Consider the following 25,662-nt stretch of genomic DNA (forward strand, 5'->3'; position numbering starts at 1 on the left):
TTGGCTTCACTTGGTGTGTCCAATTGGCGCCGGTTAGCACGAGAAAGAAACGACTGGCGCGCTTTGTTAAACTCGGCCAAAATCGCGTAAGCGGTTATCGCGCCAATTAAGAAGAAGAAGATCGTAATTTTAACTCCTAACTGGGTAGGATTAAGTAGGGCTCCCACAAAAAAATGTAAAAACACTGCGTTACGATATAACAGTATCACCTTAATATTGTTGTATTTCTCAGCACTACCACTCCTTCAGTGATTTCCAAACTGTTCACTACAGTTCGAGAGCTTTTGCACAATCCCCAATTGCTACGGTAATCTGCGACACTGTAGTAGCAACAGGCAACATATGTATATCTATATGTAGGTGGTTGTATGGTAAACACAAGCGGTGCCGCCATGGGAACGAGTTTTGCAGCAAAACTTTTGTTATGCGTTTGGACAGTAAACGAAATTTCCGATAATGGTGGTGGTATAAAATAGGAGAAAACTGATTTCCTACAAAATGTTTGTCTATTTAAGCAAAAAGGTGCGTATTCTTTTTTTTTAATACTTTTGTATAAATATTTTAATATTAATTTTAATAATAACATGTAGATTGCAATACCCAACAATGTGAAGCTGAATTGCATTGCGTGGAGTAAAGACCAGGGCTATATAGCAGTAGCTGGATCGGAGGGCCTATTAAAAGTGCTCAAATTAGAACAAGGTAGGCAGAATATGGTGTATTTTTTCTTGTACTAAAAATTATCCTGTTACTGGTGGTACCATTTTAGCGTCCAATGGTCAGAACAAAGGCAATCTGGCGGCTGTGTCCAATTTGTCAATGAATCAAACATTAGACGGACATAAGGAAGCCGTAAAAGTTGTTACATGGAATGAGTCGCAACAGAAGTTGACTTCCTCTGATGTGGATGGTGTCATCATGGTTTGGATGCTCTATAAAGGTTCCTGGTATGAGGAAATGACCAACGATCGGAAAAAATCCACCGTGAACAGCATGAGTTGGACATCGGATGGTGCTAAGATATGTATAGTTTACGAAGATGGTGCTATTATTGTGGGTATGTAATAGGAAGTAATTGTATGTATGTGTATGTGTACATACGTATGTATTTATGTATGTTGTACGCATGATACAAAGTTTTTTCGCCATCGCTTCCACATACAATAATTTTATCGAGTACAAATTTGTTGCATATCTCAAGGCTCTGTTGATGGAAACCGCATCTGGGGCAAAGAATTAAAAAATGCACACTTAACAAGTGTGCAATGGAGTCCCGATAATCGCTTGATATTATTTGGCTTGGCAACTGGCGAATGCCATTTGTATGACAATCAAGGAAATTTCGCGGTCGGTAATATCCTGAATATTCCTCTCCAGATATATATATGTATTTTTGCTTTTAAAACAGATGAAGCTGAACATACAATGTGTTTCGTTGAGTCCGAATCGAAACTTTAGAATCTCGGCTCTATGCTGGTTTAGCGGACGCACATCTTCTAACAGACCCGTGTTGGCCATTTGCTTTGAGACATGCAAGTTGCAAATTATGCGCAACGAAAGTGACGACGGTGCGTCATCCAGCCTAAATGTATGCTAAAGGAAACTTGCTTAACTATTTTGCAATCTTGTGTGAATTTATTTAGCGCCCATAATCCTCGATACTGGCATGCGTAACATAGACGCCGAGTGGAATCATGATGGCTCCGTTCTGGCTATTTGTGGCACTCTTATTGACTACTCTACTTCAAAAGAATTGAATCAAGTTAGTTTTTATTCACCATTCGGACATCTACTGCGGACTTTAAAGGTTCCAGGCAATGAAGTTTCCTCCCTCTCATGGGAGGGGAAGTCTCTGCGTATTGCAATGGCTGTCGATTCATTCATATATTTCGCCAATATACGTCCGGATTATATGTGGTGTTACTTTGAGAAAACAGTCGTATTTCTAAATAGGAACAGTAGCAGTTATACGCGCAATGCCACAACTAATGTAATCACTTTCTGGAGTACCATTTCGAATCAGGTATGCCTTGTTTATAAATGGCCATTTGATGATGAGTATATATGTACCTATATGTGTATGTGTATAAATATTTTCAGAGTTTTTTAAAAGAAGTTGAGCCAGCTTTAGGGATGGCCGCTTGCAATGAACATTGCGTTATTGCTGTGGAATGCTTAAACAGTAATATGAAAGACAATACTGTAAGCGGTAATAAGGACCGAGCCCCAAGCGATGATAAATGCTATCAACTATTGTTGTGCAACTCTATCGGGACTACAGTGGATTGTAAGTTGAAATTGGTTTACAGTAACTCTGAGAGTGAGACAATGTGGGTGGAAAGTTAACATACATACATAGTTGTTGTTGTAACAGCATAAAACCTTTGAAAACAAAGAACAAAGTTCATTAATATAACACCAAGTTAACCGACGGCCGACAGAGTTCGGCCGCCCCCGTAGCCGAATGGTTCGCTAAAACAACTCTTGGTCGCTTCTAGCTTACACATAGCCCCTACAGCGCCGGCTGCCCCAATTCAATAGAAAGCGTAGAGTATGTGGCTTTCCAGTGCATTCGCTTTAGCAGAGATCTGGTTTTGCTCGAGAGGGTTTTAGAACACCAGTCGAAAGATATTGTACTTGTGCAGGACATTTTAGTTCAGCCAGCGTCAAATGGGACGCAGTAAGAGTGTTTGCGTTCTCAATCATGACGAAACTGCAACAAATTGATTGGTAAAGAAAAGCTCCACGGCAGCATACCACCGGAGACGAACTGTTTTATAGGCAAACAAACAACCAAGCAGGCGCCTTAGATAAGCACTCACCTACAGTATCAGATAGCTTCCAAATTTCAAACTATAGCAAAATTTCCGATGTACCATTTACTCCAAAAACACTGAGGAAAAATGTATATTATCGAAGAAAGCGTAGAATCTCCATACATCCACAGGAGAGGAACCTGGACGCAGCTACCTATTGTGTCAGCAAACATAAACGCAGCTCCACTCTGATGTACGGGTTTTCCGAACAGAGGTGTTATTTGGATATTCAAAGAAAAATGCTATCTTTTAACATAAATGATCAAATGTTTATTTCATTATAAAGAGGACGTTATTAGGGGAAAATAACATCAGGCAAATGACCATCACTAACACGCTTACAGGACAAGATCCTTTTCATGAAATTTTCCATAACCGAATTGCAAAGTAGCTGCCCTATGCCCTCGACAGCCTCACGAATTCCATCTTTGAGGTCTTGAATCGACCCCGGGCTGTTGGCCTAGACCTTCTCTTTCAAGTGGCCCCAAAGAAAAGAGTCACAAGGTGTTAAATCACAAGGTCTCGGTGGCCAATTGTGATCACCTCTTCGAGAGAAAACACGGTCCGGAAACTTTTATCGTAAAAGATCAATGGTTTCGTTGCTTGCGTGGCACGTGGCGCCGTCTTGTTGAAAATAAACGCTGTCCAGATCAATACCATTCAATTCTGGCCATAAAAAATCGTTATTCATCTCTCGATAGCGATAGATAACACTTGTTATTGGAAAACCCTTTATAAAGTGGCGCATGGATTGTGCAACGTGGTTGCAAACTGTACTAATGTGACTCCCGCCTTTAAGTCGCAGTCGAGGTAAATCGAAGTACGACGACTCCCGCCTTTAAGTTGTTAAATTCGAAATTAATTGCTTTATCTCTGTTAGTGAGGTTTTTTTGATGATTTGGATCTTGTCGGCGTAGTTTAGTAGATGTCTCCTGACGTGCCTGGGAGGCGGCTCTGGCTCAAGCAAGTGTCTACAAAGGTGAAACCTGCGGTAGCACCCTAACAGGAACTGCTTGCTGAGCAGTTTGTTATGCTCCTTCACAGGTAGCATATGGGCCTCGTCATGAAGATGCTGTGTTGGGGACATCAGGAGGCAACCCGTCGTCGCTATCCGAATGGCAGTGTTTTGGAGTGTCTGAAGCTTTATCCACTGCGTGTCACTGGTTCCAGGCGACCAGACAGGCGCAGCATAGTTTAGAACCAGCCGGCCAATTGCCTTAAATGTCGATAGCAACAATTCTTTGTCTTTGCCCCAAGTGCTGCCGGCAAGCGATTTGAGGATTTTGTAGCTCCGACCATCTTTTTTGTCGCCTTCCACAATGAATTGTTTGTAGATTTTGTTGCGTCAATATGTTTATAATAATTTTTTAGTTTTTTGTCTTTTTCATGTTTTAATAGTTCTTTAATTCCTTTAGTTAATTTGTTTTTTATAATCTGGAAATCTTGTGGTCTGCCAATTTTTTTTCACTTTTCTCTTTTGTTTTAATGGGCTGATAGTTTTAGGTTGCTGCTACAACAACAAAATATTATTTTTTTTTTTTTTCATTTTGTAAAGTTTTTTTTTTCCTTCATATTGTGCGCCTATTTCAGCCAAATATACCGACATGAAACCAAATTTCATCGGCATCAATTCCGGGCACGTAACAATAGCCTCCTTTGACGAAGTACTTATCTGGCATTACAGTACGCCCAAGGTGCATAAAAATTGTGTAGTTCTATAACAAAACAAAAAAAAACATTTCTTATATTTGCCCCTTCAGAGCGCCACTAATTTACATGGTGCGAAGACGCGCAAAGAGCATCGATTTCATATCGATGATACACCGACCGGCGTCGAAATGGCCAAAGACTTAGTTATTGCCACCGGTGGCAGCAGTGCAGACAACAAGGGCTACAAGCAGCACGTAAATATAGATCCCATTTGCGCGCTGGCTATGTCCGAGAAGATTTTGTTGGTGGCACGCGATTCGGGTGTCATAAACGAGTACAGCGTGCCGAATGTGGCGCTACGAAATCGTCACAAGATCAATGCAAGGCCCTATAAAATGGCCATTAATTGCAACTCCAGGTAATTTAGTAGTTGTCTTGCGTACAAATTTTCAGACAAATTTTTCCTACTTTTAAATGATTTTATAGCCGTGCAGCTGTCATCGATGATGCGGGCGTTATGACTTTGCTTGACTTGGACGATGATCGTGAATCGCAATTGAACTTCAATCGTGTTGAACGCAAGGATGTTTGGGCCATTTGTTGGGCCAAGGACAACCCCTTGTTATTGGCATTAATGGAGAAGACGCGCATGTACGTGTTTCGTGGCAATGATCCTGAGGAGCCTATTTCTTGTTCCGGTTATATTTGCGTTTTTGAAGATTTGGAAATCACAAGTGTGCTACTCGACGATATAATCAGCGGCGACGAAACGCAGAATGCCATTAGCCATATAATACAGTTGCGAGTTAAGTCATTGCGTGACACCGATGATCTGCTGCAGCACGTGGGCCTAGAAGATGCCAAGCAATTCATCGAAGATAATCCACATCCGCGCTTATGGCGTTTGTTAGCTGAGGCAGCTTTAAAGAAACTGGAATTGGGCATGGCGGAGAATGCGTTTGTGCGTTGTGCAAATTACCCGGGAATACAATTGATAAAGCGCCTCCGCAATATACCGTCGCCAATGTTGCAAAAGGCCGAGGTGTCAGCCTTCTATGGCGAATTTGAAGAGGCTGAAAAGTTGTACATGGATGCAGATAGAAGGTAGAGGACTGCAAAGTGTAAAAATTCACGATTTATGTAATTTTAATTTTTTTTTAAGTTTTTAATTAAGTTTAAAGTAAACCGCAAAACGTAATGTTTCTTTAGGAACCATAAAAGTGCTTTATAAAAATTGAATATTTCTTATATTAAATTTAAATATTAAATATTTGAATATTTCTTATATTAAATTTGTAAACACAGAGATTTGGCAATCAATTTGCGTATTACACTTTGCGATTGGTTTCGTGCCGTGCAGCTGTACCGCATGGGCTCCGGCGTTTCGGATCAGCAAATGGAAACCGCTTGGCGTGAAATCGGCAATCATTTTGCTAGTCTGCGTTCATGGTAAGTAAACAAAGTTATAATATTAAGGGGTTAGGGGTAGTCAGTGGCCCGAAAAAATTATGATTTTCCATTATTTTTTTTGCTAGTCAATTGCTTTATTTTACAAAAATAAAAACATAGCATTAATACATCATGTTTTGACTTGTCTTTTGCAAAATTTCAAAAAAAAAAAAAAAAAAAAAAAAAAATTAATAATTGTAAAAGTTATCGCGGTTTGTGTGGAACCCATTTCTTGAGAACTCCCTTGCCGTGATCATCAGAAGTCCTTGGATATTCATCTAAAATCAATCGGATAAGAGAAATTAGTTTTATTAATAGATAATCTTGTGCCTGATCGAGCTTTTTTTTCAAAATTAACAATATGGCGGCCTTAGGAAATATTTTTCCGATTTTCGAGAAAAAAACCAACAATTAATTGTTAAGAAAAATCGAAATTTTTTAAAACAAAAAATCCTTCGCCTGATCGAGTTTTTTATGTTTTTCAAAAGCAGTATACATTTTATTGAAATCTTGAGAAAAACGCATTTAAAGTTTTGGTATCGATTTATGTAGAGTTATACGAATTATTTAATTACTTACACTGTGCCATCTATTCCTGGGCCATATAATAGTTCTTTTCTTAACATCGACATTCATAACAATAAAACCCGAGTAGTCGGTTACTTGTAGCTGCTGCTAGTTACTCGTTCTCGACCGCTTCAGAGCACCCGAGCGCCTTTGTTAATTGTTGAATAATTCGAAAAGTATTTGTCGGATTCACTTGAAATTTTCACACAATATTTTTAAGGTATTATACTTTGCAAAATGCAATTTAAAAAAATCCAATTAGTTTTAAATTCTGACTAACCCTAACCTCTTAAGTAAACTCCAATGCAATCATAACTTTAATGTTGGCTATTTACAGGGAAAGCGCAAAAGAATACTATGAAAAATCGCACCATATTGAAGGTCTAATGGATGCGCTTTACCACCTGGAGAGATTTGATGAGCTGGAACAGTGTATTGATAAATTACCCGAAAAAAGTCCATTGCTTGCTAAAATTGCCGAAATGTTGGCCTCTGTTGGTAAGTAAAATTTTGTGTCAGTATTTACACGTCCGCCGTAGCCGAATGGGTTGGTGCTTGACTACCATTCGGGAATGAGTAGGTGCATTTTTTTCAAATATTTTTTTTTCTTAATGTACATACGAGGTGTGTTCAAAAAGTATTGCGAATTTTGAATTTTCGCAGGTTACGTATATTCGAATTTCGATTTTTTTTGTGGCGATATGTTGGTACTCATGTCTCTCACTCATGCCGACGAGTTCGGCCATTTTGAATGTTCAGTTAATTGTTGAAAGCTGCTTTGCTTGCATGTGTTTCGGCTCGTCTTCGATTTTTACCTATTCAAAAGGATGGAACAAAGAACCTGTATCAAATTTTGTGTGAAAGACGAAATTAAGTGCGCGGATTCATTCCGAATGTTAACTGTGTCATCTGTGTCGGTGGTACAAAATGTTCTCAGAAGGCCGTGAAAATGTGAACGACGAAAAGCGTGCCGGATGTCCGAGCACTTCAACAACAGACGAAAAAATGGATGAGTGAAGAAAATGATATTGGCCAATCGTCGAATCACCGTTAGAGAAGTTGCTGAGGACCTAGACATATCGATTGGCTCGTGCCATTTTTTTCAATGATTTGGGCATGAGACGGGTCGCCGCAAAATTTGTACCAAAACTGCTCAATTTCGACCAAAAGCAGCATCGCATGAACATTGCTAATGAGATGTTGGACTCTGTACGCGATCACCCAAATTTGCTCCAGAGGGTCATAACATATGACGAATCGTGGGTTTATTGTTATGATGTGGAAACCAAAGCTCAATCAACTCAATGGAAGGTGCGGGCATGAACCAAGACCGAAAAAAGCGCCCCAATTTCGATCGAATATAAAAGTTTTGATTACCGTTTTCTTCGATTGCAGGGGCGTTGTGCATCATGAGTTCGTGCCACAGGGTAAAAGGGTCAATAAGGAGTATTACCTGCAAGTTATGCACAATTTGCGCGAAGCAATCCGCCAGAAACGCCCGGATTTGTGGAAGAACCAAAGTTGGCTCATGCATCGCGTTAACGCCCCTGCTCACACATCGTTGCTTGTGTGCGACTTTTTGACCAAAAATAACACACTAATGATGCCACAGCCACCGTATTCCACAGATCTGGCCCCCTGCGACTTTTTCTTGTTCCTGAAACGGAAGAGGCCCGTGAAAGGACGACGCTACGCTACGAAGGAGGAGCTGAACAAGATAAGAAAACATGATTTTTTGAAGTGCTTCGAAGATTGGAGAAAACGTTGGCACAAGTGCATAATATCTCATGGGGACCTCTTTGAAGGGGACAAAATAGATATTAATGAATAAATAAATAATTTTTGAAAAAAACACAAAATTCGCAATACTTTTTGAACATACCTCGTATATTTAAGAATACATCGAAAATTTAATATCTAACCGGTGAATATTTTCGAAGTTACACGCAAATTTGAAAAGGCGTTGCAGAGTGCTTGAAAGTACAAGTATTGAAGCGGCAGCGCGTTTTTCTCAAAATGGTGTTTTCAAAAACGTTGACCAACATTACTCGAAAACGGCTAATCCGATTCGTCTCAAATTTTAACACGAGCTTCTTAAAGATATTTTTTAGTAATTAGTCGAAGATTTTTTCTAACAGATAAATATTTTTATTTTTTTTTTTAATTTATGGGCGATATTTTTTTTTTTGAAAAACCGCCATTTTGTCAAAAAAAAATTTATTTTACTTATTCCTTCGATTAATTACTAGATTTAACATTCGGTTAGGTTAGGTTGACCTGGCTGGCTGAAAGCCATCACATAGACCTATTGATCCTTAGTGTTACCAGATGGAGCTAGATCCTTACGTTTTTCTTTAACATTACTTTACCGAAATCTGTTCGGTTTTTGAATTTCAGAGGATCCAGTTCAGAGATATAGTGGTCGCCGCAAAACGTCTTTTTTGAGAGGAGCTCCCGGAAATTAGCTGTAGCTCCTTTCCAAATAATATTTTTACTAATACTAAGTCGTAAGCGGGAATGCCACTGCGCGGGGTAAAAAAATAGTCGATTTTTGGGAATTTTTTTTTTGTAAGTAGGAATGATTATTCGAGGATCGGACAAAAGGCAATTTATTATTGTATATATCTATGTATTAAACTATGTTGATGTAAATTTTTATTAAAAAATATTGAAAATTGAAAAATGTATGTAAATAAACGTAACGAGTTAAAAAAAATGACGTCATCTGGTGGCAGCGATACAGCAATGAATAATCATCTGAAATCAAAAAACCAAACATTTTATTAATATACACAATAGTGGCTATCGTTGTACGTAGCCGTTTTTTTTTTGTTTTTTTTTTTTGACAAAATGGTGGTGATTTGAATTTCGATGTGTGTTTTTCACCATTTTTTTGATTTTCAACAGGCCTAAAAAAATAGTTATTTTCAAAATTTTGAACATCGACTACGTAAAACGATAGCCAATGCGATAACAAAAATTTTGAAAAAAAAGAAAATGAAAATCGGTTAATTAGTCCTCGAGAAATCGTTGTCACCGTATCAAAAAAAGTCGTTTCGAGAAAAACGCGTTTGAAATAAAGCATCGAATCGTAAGCGCTACGGGGCCGAACCGACGGGCGCTCACTTAAGTGCACATAGAATCGGGAATAAAGCGAATTTCGCTTTAAAATTGTTACCACATTTTCTTGAATACTTATACTAACAATTTATGCAAAAAAAATGGATATTATTTCATTTTCACAGTGGCATTCCCCCTTAAAATACAGTTAAAATATAACATAATATGTGTTTTCTCAGAAAAAATTCTGGAAAATTCGCTTTTTTCGACCTTCAACTGTATATAACCCTTTAATAGCGGTCGCAGCTCGGTAGACAATAGCAAATCTCCGAGTGTATTTCTGCCATAAAAAGCTTCTCAAAAAAACCAATTTGCCGTTCGGAGTCGGTGTAAGACTGTAGCTCCCTCCATTTGTGGAACAACATCAAGACACGCGCAAAAAAGAAATGCACGAGGAGCTCGGCCAAACACCTAATAGAAGTGTGCGCGTCAATTATTTATTTACACGTACAATAAACACTAGGCCGGGTCGATTTGTGGAGAGGCAAAAAAAATCGCCCATTGCTCTGCGAAATTCATATTCCAGGGATCAAAATAAGAAACTTTGCCGAAGGAACCATACCTCTAAAATGAATTCTGATGTCCCCCAATTAGGGTCGAACTTTTTGGTGATATTTTGAAATGATTGTATGGGGAACCCCCCAGGGGAGTTCCAGGGGGTGTGCCACTGGCATGGGTGGATCGGCCGTCCAAAGTTAGTGGGGGTCGGTCATACATTTAGACTCGATTGGAGCTAGAGTGCTCAAAGTGGGATTTTTCGTTCGACCCAAATTGGGGGACATCAGAATTCGTTTTAGAGGTATGGTTCCTTCGGCAAAGTTTCTTATTTTGATCCCTAGAATACGATTTTCACAGAGCAATAAGCGATTTTTAAATCGACCCGCCCTAATAAACACATAAACAAAATATATATAAATCTTCATTTTTTTTTTTTAATTTCCTGTAGGCATGTGTTCCGAAGCAGTGAAGGCCTATTTAAAAATGGGCGACCCCAAATCTGCGGTAAATGCTTGCGTCAATTTGCGCCAATGGGGTGAGGCGTTGCAACTCGCTCGCAAATTCGACATGCCACAGATTGGCAATTTGTTGGGCAAGCATGCAGCACAACTCATCAAAGAGGATCGCCTGCCTGAGGCAATAGAACTACAAAAGAAAGCCGGCCGCTTTTTAGAAGCAGCGCGTTTACTTGGCAAATTGGCGCAACGTGAAGCGGATAAGGACTCCAGCATGCTGCGAGTGAAAAAACTGTATATATTGGCTGCTTTACTCGCCGAGGAGCATTTGAAGACGTTGAGTACAGCCGAGCTGAGTTACAAAGTGGATCGCAATTCATTATTGGACACCATGAGTCCAGAAGATGCCCACGTCGTTGAACATATGTGGCATGCGGCCGAAGCCTATCACTTCATGTATGTATCGACAGGCGACACGCGTCTCGCGCTGCATTGGAAGTTGGCACTATTGCACTTTTTTCACAATTATTTCATTTTCTTTAGGATGTTGGCACAACGTCAACTGCGTTTTGGAATAGTGCACAACGCTGTTGTTACGGCACTTCGCTTGCGTGATTATGACGACATCCTGCCTGTAGAAGACGTCTATAATATTTTAGCGTTGGCCAGTTGTGCAGACAGGTCGTTTGGTAGGCAAAAGCAATAAATTACGTACATATATACTTACTTATGTATTTAATTTGTACAATCGCATAACTTTTATTAGGTACTGCTGCCAAGGCCTTCACAAAGCTCGAATCGTTGGAAAGTATACCGGAGCGTAGAACTCATGAGTACAAAGAGCTTGCCACAAGCATTTTCTCAAAGTATGGCTCTGAGGATGCCAAAGTAGAGATGGTCAAATGTTATGCTTGTAATGCTCCTGTGCCTGATAGGTGGGACATTGGCGTTTATTGGTTATTAACACAGTTTCAATCTTTATTTGTATCAATCAATGTTTTGCAGTTTACCAGCGTGCACAATTTGCGGTGCCCGTTTTCCAGCTTGTGTTTCATCAGGAAAGCCCATCACACAACCAACCAGCAATATTTGGATTTGTGGTATCTGTCACCATTGCGCTGCGCCAGTTGAGATCACACGACACCATACTTGTCCGCTCTGTCACAGCTTAATAATATCAATGACACTAGAGATTTAAAGTTTAAATAACATACATACATATGTACATACATATAGGTCTGTATGTGTTTTGAATATTTAGAGCGCGGCAATTAAAAGAATATTACTCATTAAAAACGATTGTTTTATTTACTTACTTATATGACCCGATCAAGGATCACAACCCGTTTTTTGGATTAAAGCCCATTGTTTTATTTGTTATGGGCGAATTTAATTTCAGCCCAAAAGTTCCTAGAATTTCTCATTTAAGGCACCTTTCTGGTATAGAATTTCGAAAAAATCGATTTTTTTCATGTTATGATAGTTTATACTTTCAAAAATATATCAGGCCAGTCCATAAGTTCGTGAGTTTTTTAAAGGTGATTTTAAAATTAATAAAAAAGATGTTTAAAGTATTTATTAATCAATAACATATTTTCCTTCATTATTTGCAATGTCTTCCCAACGTTTAGGCAAATTTTTAATTACCTGCTCAAGCAATTTTTTGTCCTTGGAGTCAAAATACGCTTCGATATCCCTTTTTATAGCTTCTTTTGAGGAGTAGTTCTTGTTACTCATATGGGATTGAAGCTCACGGAAAAGGTGATGGTGGATGCGGCATTAGCTCCCATCCGAGCTCGTTCAGTTTGCCTAATGTTTGCCTTGCGGTATGAGGTCTTGCGTTGTCGTGGTGAAACAAAACTTTGCGTCTATTCACTAAAGACGGTCGATTTTTTTTAAGTGCCTCATTCAGGTGTGATAGCCGGTGGGAATAATAATCAGCAGTTATCGTCTGGTTTGGTTCCAGAAGTTCATAATAAACAATACCGGCCATATCCCACCAAATAGACAGGACAATCTTCTTGGGGTGAAGGCCATCTCTAAATAAATAATAAAATGCAAAATAATGAGCATTTTATTTTGCCCACAATAATTTGTTCCATAGGCTCGTTGGCGTAAGTTCGAATCTCTGTGCATGAAACAGTCAATTACAGAAAAAGGTTTTTCTAATAGCGGTCGTCCCTCGGCAGGTGAAGGCAAACCTCCGAGTGTATTTCTGCTATAAAAAAGCTCGTCATAAAAAATATCTGCCGTTCGTAGTCGGCTTAAAACTGTAGGTTCCTCCACTTGTGGAACAGATTCAAGACGCAAGACACTCATAAATAGGAGGAGGAGCTCGGCCAAACAACACACATATGCCAACGTTTAACCCAGTCCTCCATGCAGCCCTGGTAGACCAACGAAGGGATGGCCTTCAGCTCCTTCGTCGCATTCTCTTTGATCTCCTCTGTCGACTGAAATCTCCTTTCACGAAGTGGTAACTTCAACTTCATATCAGGTGAATACGGTGCTTGCACGATGGTATTTACTTGGTGTTTCGTCAAATAATCCAGCACAATTTGGTCTCGGTGCGATGGCGCGTTATCATCATGCAAAATCCAAGAATTGTTAGCCCACATTTTCGGCCGTTTGCGACGTACAGCATCTTTCTAATGCTTCAAAACGGATAAATAATATTCTTTATTGACTGTCTGGCCCGATGGAAGGTACTCAGGTGCACTACGCCTTCGGTTCGTTTAAATTAAACATTCCCGGTACTTTCTGATCATAGGGCATAACTTCAAATAAACTTTATCTAAAATATATTTACTTATATTCTCCATTTTATACAAAATTTTTATTTAAACTTAAAATTTTGATTCCATTCCCAAATTTGCATTCGTGTTTCTTTTTACTTTACGATCAGCTGTCTTTCTCACTTGCAAATTCCTACAAGTAAACATTTATCCAGTAAAAACTTGCAACTTTCCCTCAACATGAAATGTTATTTAGCTCTCTCACTTCCCCTACTTCGCAAATTTTTTTAATACATGAACACCAGAACCTGATAATTTGTAACAAGCAAGCAGTTGCTACAAATTATTTGCTTCACGAACAGACCTATTGTTAAAATCACTTTTTTTCTATGTTGGTGGTACATCTATCAGCTGTATATATGCGGCTTTTGAGCACAAGCTGTCAGATAGTGTGGGTGCAACAACTTTGCAAAAGTCATTTTTTGAAATTTACATGATTGCAACCGCTGAAATGTGAATGGTGCGACATAAACATACAAGTGGTACAAAAGGTTTACTGTGGTAAGTGGGGCTTGAAATTGAAATTTGAAAAGGTCGAGCCAAGGAGCACCAAGAGATTTGGTGGAAGAGTTCTGGAAAGAGGGTGGAAGAGCTCTGGAAAGAAGGTAGATAGTCAAGAAGGGAAGGAGAAAAGTATCAGAGAAGGAAATAGAAAAAAATAGAGACAGAGATAGAGATACCTTCCAGTTTTTTTTTAAACGAATATTACTCATTCTCACGACATCGGTACCCAAAACTCGTAGCCGTACTCTAGCAAAGGCAGGACACTCACAGAGAAAGCGCTCAGTGCTATCCGCCTCCTCCAAGCACGACAGGCACATTGGGTCCTCAATGATTCCAATGGTGGTCATATGCTGACCCCATAGGTTGTGTCCTCTAATGAAACCGACCAACAACCGAACGTATTTCCTTCCAAGTTTTAGTAGAAAGTTTGACAGTTTTCTGTTCGGACTTGTCACAAAACACTTTGCAGTTCTGCAGCGTTCTAGACCGGACCGACCATCGCTCTTTATGTATATTGCATACATAATCGCTGAAGTGGGGCTGACTGCGCTTCATGAACAGCCTCGATGTGGCCGTCATTCTCCTCCTCTGTGTTTGTCGAATAAGCTTAGATAATTGCACTAATAGCTTGTCATGGATGAACAGCTAATATTGTCCGTTCGGAGCGTTATGGACGATACTAATACGTGTTCCTACGTATCACCTTAGGTGCGAAATCAGCTGCTCCAATACCACCAACTTGATAGAATTTGCCTTGTTGTCACCAAATAAATGCTTTTATTGCGCCAAAATGTTTTCGGAATCGACTTTATTGATGGCAAAGCATGATTTTATGGATATGACATCGTCGCAATAGCGGTTGTTAGGGGAGCCAAAATCCAGCAAATCATGGAGAAAACAATTCAAAAGGTGTGACCGTTAGACCATCAGACCGTTAACCGTCTTTCAGCGATTTGAAGTATTCAGCTGATTTGCCGATGTAACCGAAGATATGAAAGCGGTTTGTCTATGAAAAAACTGAGATTGTGTTGTGCTGTAAAAAAAAAAATCTACTCAACCATTGGTCATTCTACTTCGTTGCCGTCTGAACAACGACTGATTGTACGAGTGAGTAAGAACGCGTGTGAAATGATTCAGCTGCGGCATCTCCGAAGGCGTGGCGGCCGCAGTTACTATTAAATGCTTCTTCCTAGCATCTGTCAGCTAAACTAATTGTTACTTACCGTTTAGAATTGTCGCAGCTAAACTTTTATATTAATAAAAAGATTTTATTTTGAAAAAATATTTATCTTTATTATAACAATAATATAAATGCGTATAAACATTTAATTTACACTTTTCTTAAAAAATTAAATTTACATTTTTAAAGTCCTAGTAAACTAACTGGTCTTCACTGATAATAAAATCTATATATATGTACGTACTTTTATAGCAATTCGCATGCACTTCGCATGCAAAAACAATTACCATAGTTGAATTTAATGACAACAAACTTTTTTTTTGCCGCATACAAAATATCTTTAAAACTGCCAGTTGGACATTCTCTTTTACAGCGAGTTGGCATACAATTATTATTATGCAATACAACAATAAATATATTATATAAGTAGGCAGAGCTCACAATAATTGCCGTGATAGGCGTTTCAAGATTTTCCTGTGTAACGGATGTGATTCTGGTGATGGAATGGGCGATTCTAGCTGAATTTCTTTGTACTGTTATTACAATTTAATTTACATTTTATAAATGGTTCTAATTGGTTTTTCCAATTTTATTATTATTTCAATTAAAATACAACAATTTTCAGAAATTTTGAATTTTTTCAATACTTTGCAGCACTTTCAAATTCGATTTTTTTGTGCTTTAAAATTAATTTACAATCTGAAGAATGTCTTTTTAATGTTTTAAGCTTAATAGAAAGTCTAAAAAGTCTCTATAAAGTCAGTGAAGTGATAACCATCGAACGAAAGATGAGCGTCGAACGAAAACTTTAATCGCCGTTTTCTCGAATATAACTCAAAAAGTAATCAAGATATCAACTTAAAATTTTATAAAGATATTCTTTAACATATTGACTTTTGCTTGTATCTCAAATTTTCTAATAATTATCACTAAAAATATTGTTTTGATCAATTTGTTTATAAAAAAAGTGTAATTTTTTTCTTTTTCACTTCAAATCTTTATGTTTTCTTTCGTTAAAAATAGATATACAGCGGAATAACTTATTTTAAGGAAACATTCTTTTCTGATTGATTTCAGTTGATTAGAAGAGGCTTAAAGGAGCCACGTCTGAGCAGCTGCAACGGTGTCATTTTTTTTTTATTTCAATAAAATTTTTGTATATTCATTTAAGCATGAAAATATATTCATGATAATAAATACTCTCATTTTTCGCGAAAAATGATTAAAAAACTTTTTGTCTGGAGGAGCTGCCCCCCCTTAATTAATGTTTACGATTTTCTACTTGCTTGCTTCTTTTTAAATAAATTGATACACCAGACATTTCTTTTACAATAAAATATGGCATACATTTTCTTATACTGGTTTTTACTTAATTTTTCTAAATTGTAGTTAATTTTCTAGGGGTGTCCAACTTGCAGCAGCGAAAAAATTTCAAAAATGATATCATTAGAAAGTCATCGATATATACATACCTATAAATACATATATATATATTTTTTTAATTAAAAATTAAATTTTATTTAAAAACTCATACAAAGTGTACTTAGGCTTAGTAACTTTCAAACAGTTCGTAAAAATGATCGATAACCAATATATTCTTAGGTTAGGTTACATACATACATACACATATGTAGATATACATACATATGTTAAATGTAATTGTTCCGGAGTCCCGCTTATTTAATTACGCTGTTTACTTATTTAAGTTATTTCTCGTTAGGTTTTATTCTTGTAAATTTGCCGTTTATCATGTAATTTGCTGTTTCTTATTTCTCCTGGTTATGTATATAACCACCATTTTGTAAATCGGGATGCGTTTCTCCCCTTTTCTGGCTGCTTATATTAATGTACGGTAAATGCAATTGATGAAACCGTTCACCTAAAGTTGTACATATATATACAAACAGGACGAGAACATACTTTAAGCAGTCGCCGGTTAGCCAGGAAAGTGGAAGAACGCATCGCGGAGGGTATTTATTAATTATTTATAATGTTTATGTACTTTTTAACTTAAATTTTAGAAATAAACGGTATCAAGCGGTATAGTCTATAGATAGTGAACAGTAAACACGCGACCCAACCATTACTTCTCTCTTGATATTATTATTATTATTTATTAGAGCAATATGAAATATAACACTAACTAATAGAGCACACTAGCTACTTAGGCCTACGGTTCTTCTCTTGATATATTTGTGTGTACCTACATATGTACTTATGTGCATTGCAAACATCACGCCACCTTTTATTTGAATATAAGGTTATATGTATGTATGCTTTGAGGGTAGCGGGAGTCAGTCGAAATTGTACGCATAAGTGCGCAGAACATAAGCAAGTTAACACGCTGTTAATACTAAGATAAATTAATTTTCACACTATTCGTGAATGAATTAACTAATGAATTACAAACTCGATATTGATTATGATATAAATATTCTATATATAAATGGTATAAAACGCGTATAAATATTTACTTCTTATACAATATTATATGAAATATAATTTTATTTACATTTTAACTTTAATAGATGAATTTAATTTAAGAAAACAAAAAATTCAAAGCACTCTTTTCGATAATTTCGGAGTAAAAGTCGATCTGTGTCTGCAAGGTCACGGTACAAGCAATACAGGAAATGTTGCTCGAAAATGTCTAAGACAACCCGAAAAATTTGGGAAATGTTTGGAGCTCGGTGGAGAATATGTCAAAAAATTAACAAGTATTTTACTGTGCTTTAAAACCAAAAAAAAAAAAAATTGACTTGGATAAATTAGAAAAACTTTGTTTTAAAACGTATGAAGACCACTACACAATATATTCATGGGCCAGACTAAGTCCAACAGTACATAAACTTTTAAGGCATGGATGTGAAATTGCCCGTCAATTTAGTCTTCCTATTTCATATTATTCGGAGGATTCAAGCGAGGCGTGGCATAAACACAACCGTAGAAACATGCGAGATCATGCTCGACAAAGCAGCTGCGTAAACAGAATTACCGATGTCTTTAATTACGCAATATACTATTCTGACCCAAAAATATCGCTAACGTTCCTCAATAATCGATTAAAATTTCAAAAGTTAATGGAAATCCCTAATGATCTGGAGGAGTACATTTTAAGGTAACATACCTAAGTTTAAGAATGTAATTTTTTCAAAGATTATAACTTCTAAAGAATTATATAAGATAGTTTTGAGAGAAAATTCAATTTTATGTATATTTTTAATATTTTTTTCAGTAGTACCAGCAATATAGGGCATTTAGAAGATTAGTCATAACAAAAATTTTGAAGTATTTATAAGAATTTTGTTGATATTTTGATCGCATATTAAGCGTTGTGGTTCAGTTTTGGATAATAACGAAAAACAAATTAAAAATGAAAAAATCGACATCTTTAAAGTATCATAACTTTGGGTCTGTAGCACCTACAGACATGAAAAAACTATCAAATTAAAGCTTTTTAACTGAACTTTAAGAAAATGTCATCATTTTTTTCCAGAACTTCCATTTCACTAATACTTTTCTTAAAAAAAGAAAAAAGGGCTAATAAATCGCCACTTTGGGAGAATTTTTTAACTGTTTCTTTATTAGAAACAAAAAATTCTATAATTTTCCATAAAAGTACATTTGATTACCTTTCAAATGATATATCAAACATATCCGTAGCTCTTCTCTAAGAGGCGGAAATTAGATATGTCCCTCGCAACCCCGTTTGAGACTACTGTGCGGCACACAACATATTGCATTCCCACACCCTACCGATACACGTGCCGCTGCATCAGCGTAATCGCAGTTATTCCATAGTACAACCCAACACCCTAAGTCAAGACCAATTGCATATCAAGTACCACGTACTAATACTTACAGATACAATAAGAACAGAGCCAGACAGTAGCGTCAGCAAATTATGTTTCACACGATTGTGAAATACTTGCACTGGCCACCAGTGCATGCCAACCGTGGGAAGCTAGGGGCTAAGCCAGCGTACCAAGACGCGGCGCACCTGAAAACAGCAGAACGATCAAAACCTATAAAGGCCTGCTGCGCACATCAAGGGGCAGTTGCGTAGTGGACACAAACCATACCTACAACCTTTAATTATCTGTGTATTTAGGAAGTTAATAAACTGTGTAATTAATTGTAACTGTAATCCTTCGGTGTTTGATTTGCAGGGCAAGTTGGCCCTTTAATTTTTTTAAGTGTAACGGACCGAAAGTCCGTTTCTGGCGCCCGAGCAGGGACCAGCAGTGAAGTGAAAAAATAAGTTCGAACTAGCTAAGAGCTAGAAAATATAGTGAAAAGAGTCACAAAAATTAAAAGTGAAAAACCTAAGAAGCCACAAAATAAAGTGAAGAAAGAAAAAGCTACAAATTTAAATGAAAAGGTTCTTAAAATAGAGAAGGAAAAATTTAATAAAAAGTATAATACAATTTTTAAACAGCCAAGGGCTACAAAAGTAAAAGTGAAAAGGTTCTAAGGGAAAATAAAAATAAATTCTCCTTTAAATAGCCAAGAGCTACAAAAATTGAAAGTGGAAAAAAGTGAAACAGCCAAGGGCTAGAAAATCGAAGTTTTAATGCTAACAGAGATTCTGTAAGTAACCGCTGTATATTTTTTCCTCTTCTTGTCTTCCTTTTCCAGGATGGATTCACTCCAAGTTACGGTGACGAATTTGACGGGTGCAGTGAATGCACTCATGGATCAACTAAATGGTTTAGAGAGGCGTGTATCGTGCTTGGACACACTCTAAAGCCGGGTCGCTTCGATAGAAGCTGCTACTCCTGCTCAAAGTACGGTGGAAGCTCACGTTCAACCCCGAGCTCCAACAACTGAGGAGGAACTAAGAGATATCTCGAAGCTTCCTGACTCCGTAAAGGAGTTACAAATTTTCAACGGTAACCCAACAATGTTTGTTTCATGGGTGCACGCTGTTGAAAGCATCCTTACTGATTTCGAGTCTGTAAAGAGTAAGCCAATCTATCATGCAATCTTACAGCACATTCGAGAGCCCGCCGATACTGCCCTCATATCGTATAGCATTTTTGAGACTGACTGGGCCGCAATGAAGGAGTGTCTATCGCTCCATTATGCAGACAAACGCGACATTGCACCTTGGAGTACCAACTCCACCAACTCTCTCAAAAGAATTCACGGCTTGATGATTTCTACGGAGCCGTGATTCACCAATTTGCGTTGATTATCAACAAACTTAAAACTGAGAATTATTCTCAGGAAACAGTGCGTGTACTTATAGACACGTACAGAAACCGCGCATTAGATATTTTCATCCGCGGGTTGAATGAGGATCTTTCGAAGATGCTCCTGGTTCAGCGCCCAAAAACTCTACCCGAGGCATATTCAAGGTGCCTCGAAGTACAAAATACAAACCTTAGAAATTACACTGTGCATACTCCGCGAATCAATAATCGCATCGTCGCACCTATGAATACAATGCCAGAACACATGCATGGCCTAGAGGGCAATAAAGCACCTCCGCTACCACCAAGGATAACCTATCGTCCCCAAGAGCGACGATATCCCTTAGAAAAACGAGGTGGATACACTGTACCTAAACGAGATCCTCCAACAACCTCCAATCTTTCCAGTCACGTAGAGTAAATTACATGAATAGGCCAAATCTCTTTAAGGCGGGTGCAAAGTCAGAAAACCTCCCGCGGAAACAGCAAAAGCTGTTCAACATAGAAACAGAAAACACCAAAGACGAAGTGAATAACTATTTAGCGGATACACAAGATGCACAGGAGGAGAATTTTTTATCCGACGGGCATCTAGCATACCTTACATAGAGTACGTACTACCCGACGGCCGCACCTTAGATTTTCTGATCGACACGGGTGCCAACAAAAATTTTATTAGCCGAACGGTCGTAAGGCAAGGTAATCCAGTCGACAATCCCTTTTCCGTTAGATTAGCTGGCGGAAATATTTCCATAAAAGAGAAAATTAATTTAAACCTATTTAAGGACGTAAGTAATGACTCCGAGACAACCTTCTTTCTACTCCCAGGATTGACGTCATTTGACGGAATCATAGGAGACGACACACTTAGGGATATAGGCGCTATAGTTGATAGGAAATCGAACATCCTAGCCGTAAACAAATACAAAATTCCATTGAAAGCCCGAATGTCCACGCAGGTGAATTATACGTTTTCTAAGGATCTCCCACTTCAAGCAGAAGGAAAAGTGGGTAACCTTATTGGAAGATTTAGCGATCTTTTCTTACCCCTAAATGGAAAGGCACTAGTGGACACTTGTGTACGCGCTGAAATCAAGACAACAACTCATGAACCTATTTGTAGCAAAAGCTACCCGTATCCATCTTGTATGAGAGAAGAGGTCGACCGACAAGTGAAAGAGTTGTTGGAAGAAGGAGTTATTCGACCATCCAGAAGCCCATATAACTCTCCTATTTGGGTGGTACCTAAAAAACCTAAGCCAAATGGGCAGAAACAGTACCGTATGGTGATAGATTACAAAAGGCTTAACGCCGTAACTATCCCCGACACCTTCCTGATATAAACGCTACCTTGTGTAGCCTTGGTAACTCTCGATACTTCACCACCATTAACTTGACTTCTGGGTTCCGCCAAATCCCTATGAAAGAATCCGACGTACCCAAAACTGCTTTCTCAACGATAAACGGAAAGTATGAGTTTTTGAGATTGCCTTTCGGCCTTAAAACGCGCCGGCCATTTTTCAACGCATTATCGACGACGTATGCTTTGTATGCTTTGAGGATAGCGGGAGTCAATCGGAATTGTACGACATAAGTGCGCAGAACATATGCATATTCAATAAATTGTCTGGCAGAGATTCTAACCGGCTGTTTTTTTTTATACAGTCCACTTTATTATCAAAAGTTGCAATTTCCGCAACATATAGGATCTTGTTAAATTCGCGCCACTAGAACGGCGACAGTACTGATTACTAATTATATTAATATTATTATTAGAAATTATTATTCAAACAATTTTTTTTTGTTTGGTTCGAAGAGCATAAAAGTAGCGTCAGTATGAATTGCGTTTTCATTTCAACATAGACCGAAACCAAATTAATATAAACTTGCATTGCTAGTACTATATGTTATAGCTTTTGTAGTTAACATTTTTTATTAAGTGGGCGAAGCAAATATTCGCGAAAAGAGTAAATTTCTTGTGCAATGGAAACAAAAAATTTCCCCAAAATAGAAGTTGCGGCAACACCGCTGCTCAATTAATATATGACAGTTCGTCATTTGACAATAGTCGTTAGCACTCACTCTCTAAATACCTTCTTCTCTTCTCAACCGGCGACGAGACAACATCATTCGCAATTGTAAGAACAGTATATTCAAAAGCCGAATCATATTAAAATATTTTACACCATAACGTAAACCGTGGATTTTATTTCAACTAATAAATCCATAAACTGAAGCACGATTGCGTAGTCACTTACATAAATATATTCCGGCGGGAAGGGGATTGATTCAGCGCAGTATAATCGCTAGAGCTGTGATAGTCATGCAAATGCATGTTGCATGCATATTTTGCATGTTTCGTCCATAAAAGCATATTTCGATTTAAAATGCATGTTTGCATATTTTTTGAGTAATTTTAAGAAATGTAAATCAAAACAATTCGCAGCTAAACTTTCGTTTAAAGAACAGATCTATAACCATTTATGCGCCCGTCTGTTTCAGCATTTTTTTATTTGCTTTCTCCAATGAGGCGACAAATTTGTTTATAAAAATGAGACTCGAAAATTTTCACGAAATGAGTTTGGCGCAATTATTGGTTAGTATGATTTGTGAAGAGAGCACAACGACAAGTGCTATGCGTCACTTGTGTTACTATGAAATGCATAGTAAACGCAGTAAGATACATCATATTCTTCTCAGTTATTGCATAGTAAGTGTGGAGATCCGTAAATGGAAACGACGTTTAGACTACCTAGCATAAACGTAACATTATATGAGAAATAAGACATCTGTCATTTTGTATGTATGCAAGCTAACGCAATACTTCACACTCCTCAACCAAAATATGATGGTAACCCAACACCCCACACGCGCAACGTTTTAGCTAAGGCAACACTTCACACACCTCAACCAAAATATGATGGTAACCCCACATTCCACACGCGCAACGCTTTCGAGGAAATGTCAGAGCAGCGATTGGCGTTCCCGTGGGAAACGCCTACTCAGCAAATAATTGGTCACGTTGCAAGCACACGGGCTTAGCTTTAGTATTAGAATTAAAATACTTTTAAGTCCGTTGTAAAATAAGATTCAACCAATAAAGACCGGTCTCCGGAATAAATTTTTTTTATAAACAACCACGACCGGGTAGTTTAACTTGCACTTGTATGTGCAGAGCTGTCAATGTCGATTACAGAGTGTAGTGAGAGGGTAGTCGATGTCAGACAGTTGCGCAGCGAACACTTCAATAAAGGCAATCAGTCAAAACCCAGAATTACTTAATGTTTATTAATTATTGGGTAGGTAGGCTGTTACATTGGCGACGAGGATGGGATCTTCTACAATAAACATGTAAAGCATTAAAACCACTAACTCTTCTTTCTTTTCTGTAGTTAATGAGGCGAGAAAGCAAAAAGAATCCACGCGGCAATTTTTTTTTTTTTCGATAAAGCGAATGCTATTGCATCAGCCAATTGACTTTGTTTTTGGAGTGCAAACGCAAAGCAACGAGGGCGAGTAAAAACAAACACAAGTGTTCGACCAATTGCGCAGTAAAAACAAATATACGAGAGGGGCGCAATAGAAATGAAAAGTTGAGGAGGAAAAAACAGTACACCGAGCAAAAAATCAAAAAGTAAAGCAAGCGAAAGAAATCAAAGAAATCTAATTAGAAAATCGACCATTCAATTGGTAAATGTCATTCCATTGAATTGGAAATAATATACTTATTTTAAAACTTTATATTTTGTTGTAGATAATTATAATTCAATGCGTCCATTAAATTGGTCCTAGAAGTAGCAAGTGTGAATCCATTCAATTGGTGCCATAAGTAGCGAGTGTGCAATCCATTGGTCCCATTGGTAACAAGGGCGCAGTTAGCTTAATCGGGAACAAAATTTGATCGGGAAATCAAGTGAGAATCGGTGCAAGGGAATTAACCCCAGAAAACTCCTGGTTTCTTCTTTTGTTTGTGGTGCCTTAAAATCCAGAATGGTTTTATTTTGTCTGGATCGGGAAGTATGCACGATAGTATGTTTTTTTTTTTTTCTGGTAGGTAGGCTGTTACAGTAAATATTTGAAGTAATCGGTTGATTGAAATTTGGGTTAAGATGCCAAAAGATAGAAAAGAAACGCCGGGTGAATTTATTGTGTTCACATTGCAATTGTTTGGTTTCTGCGAAAAAAATATTTCAAGTCAAGCAGCACATTGATTCAGTGAAACACAAGGATGCTCAAGAAAGAAAAAAACAGAATTCTGAACGTGAAATGAGCCAATTGTGAATATCAAATCATCAACAGAAACATGGGCCAAATCTTTCGGAATTCAATATGGATTTATGTAAAACTTTAATCGTAGCCAACATTCCATTAAATAAAGAGAATCATCCGAGTGTAGTACAATTCATAGAAAAATACACTTCACAATCAGTTCCAGATCAAAGTACACTTCGTCGTAATTATGTGCCACATTTGTATGAAAAATCGATTGGAAAATTGCGTTTAAAAGCTGATGTATCTATAGCAGCGGTGTACCTTCCACCAAAGTACGGCTTTAAAGTTGATAATTACAAAACATTCTTCCAAAGTCTTTGTAACCACTTTATTGCCGGTGGAGACTACAACGCCAAACACCCTTGGTGGGGATCTAGAATAACTAACCCTAAAGGGACTGAACTTTTTAGTTGCATTTAAAAACTGGCTTGAGAATCGAATAAGTTTGAATATACCACTAAAAGCGAGCGATGAGATTGACTTAGCAGTTGATAAATTTACAAATACCATTCATGAAGCGGTATTTCTTCTTACTTCTGAATCAAGCAGAAACGATGTAAAAAAACCTTTTCTTCATTGAAAACCGAAAGTTTAACTCGAGTTTTTATCAAGTTATTAAGTGGCGCCCAACATGGGGCCTGTCAAATAAATATTTCGCAACTTGTTTCGTATGGTCAACCGCACTGACCAATTATGCAAGAATAATTCCTATAAGGAAGGCCGAACAAAGTGACAGGGCACAACAGAACAGGGATCATAATCTAAGGATATTTGAAGCAATAAATCATACATTTTTTGCCTACACTTACTTAGACAGTTGGGATACTGTGGAATTCCATATAAGAAGCCTTTATCTTAACTCTAAATTTATTAAATCAGTTTTCGTAATTACATATGTGTCAACGATAGATGGCAAGCCTACGTAATGTGCAACCGATGAGCGACGGGAGTTAGTTGGTATAGAGTGGCCAAACGACACATTTGTATCCATTAACATTTGCATTCTTTTCTTTTATTGTATTTCCGATTAGTGAATTATATACAATATCTCTAAAATATACTGTGTCTTATTTAACTCGATACTTGACATATGTAAGTAATAATTAAATCTGATAATTGTTAAAGTAATAAGTTGCAATATTGTTAGAATTCAAGTTCATT

The 25,662-nt window shown here is 37.7% G+C and overlaps 1 protein-coding gene across 1 annotated transcript; it reads left to right on the top strand.

The window, feature by feature from the left end:
* The first annotated feature begins 408 nt into the window (after positions 1-408).
* On the top strand, positions 409-11,835 carry LOC128868013 (WD repeat-containing protein 35). The gene is made up of 16 exons (XM_054109711.1): positions 409-522; positions 591-702; positions 770-1,057; positions 1,202-1,347; positions 1,409-1,568; positions 1,644-2,023; positions 2,101-2,287; positions 4,407-4,510; positions 4,577-4,884; positions 4,953-5,570; positions 5,772-5,915; positions 6,820-6,980; positions 10,549-11,011; positions 11,099-11,244; positions 11,322-11,490; positions 11,561-11,835. The coding sequence occupies exons 1-16, from the start codon at positions 499-501 to the stop codon at positions 11,751-11,753; spliced, it is 3,603 nt and encodes a 1,200-aa protein (XP_053965686.1). The 5' UTR covers positions 409-498; the 3' UTR covers positions 11,754-11,835.
* Positions 11,836-25,662: the final 13,827 nt, after the last annotated feature.

This window comes from Anastrepha ludens, chromosome 6 (genome assembly GCF_028408465.1).
Source record: "Anastrepha ludens isolate Willacy chromosome 6, idAnaLude1.1, whole genome shotgun sequence".
NCBI classification, from domain to species: domain Eukaryota; kingdom Metazoa; phylum Arthropoda; class Insecta; order Diptera; family Tephritidae; genus Anastrepha; species Anastrepha ludens.

What these genes read in the sequence shown, in the direction of transcription:
- LOC128868013 (XM_054109711.1), top strand. Translation starts at nt 499, where the DNA reads ATGTTTGTCTATTTAAGCAAAAAG. An exon ending in ACAATCAAGGAAATTTCGCG is followed by an intron (nt 1,348 to 1,408) that starts GTCGGTAATATC and finishes CTTTTAAAACAG; the next exon opens with ATGAAGCTGAACATACAATG. An exon ending in GGAGTACCATTTCGAATCAG is followed by an intron (nt 2,024 to 2,100) that starts GTATGCCTTGTT and finishes AAATATTTTCAG; the next exon opens with AGTTTTTTAAAAGAAGTTGA.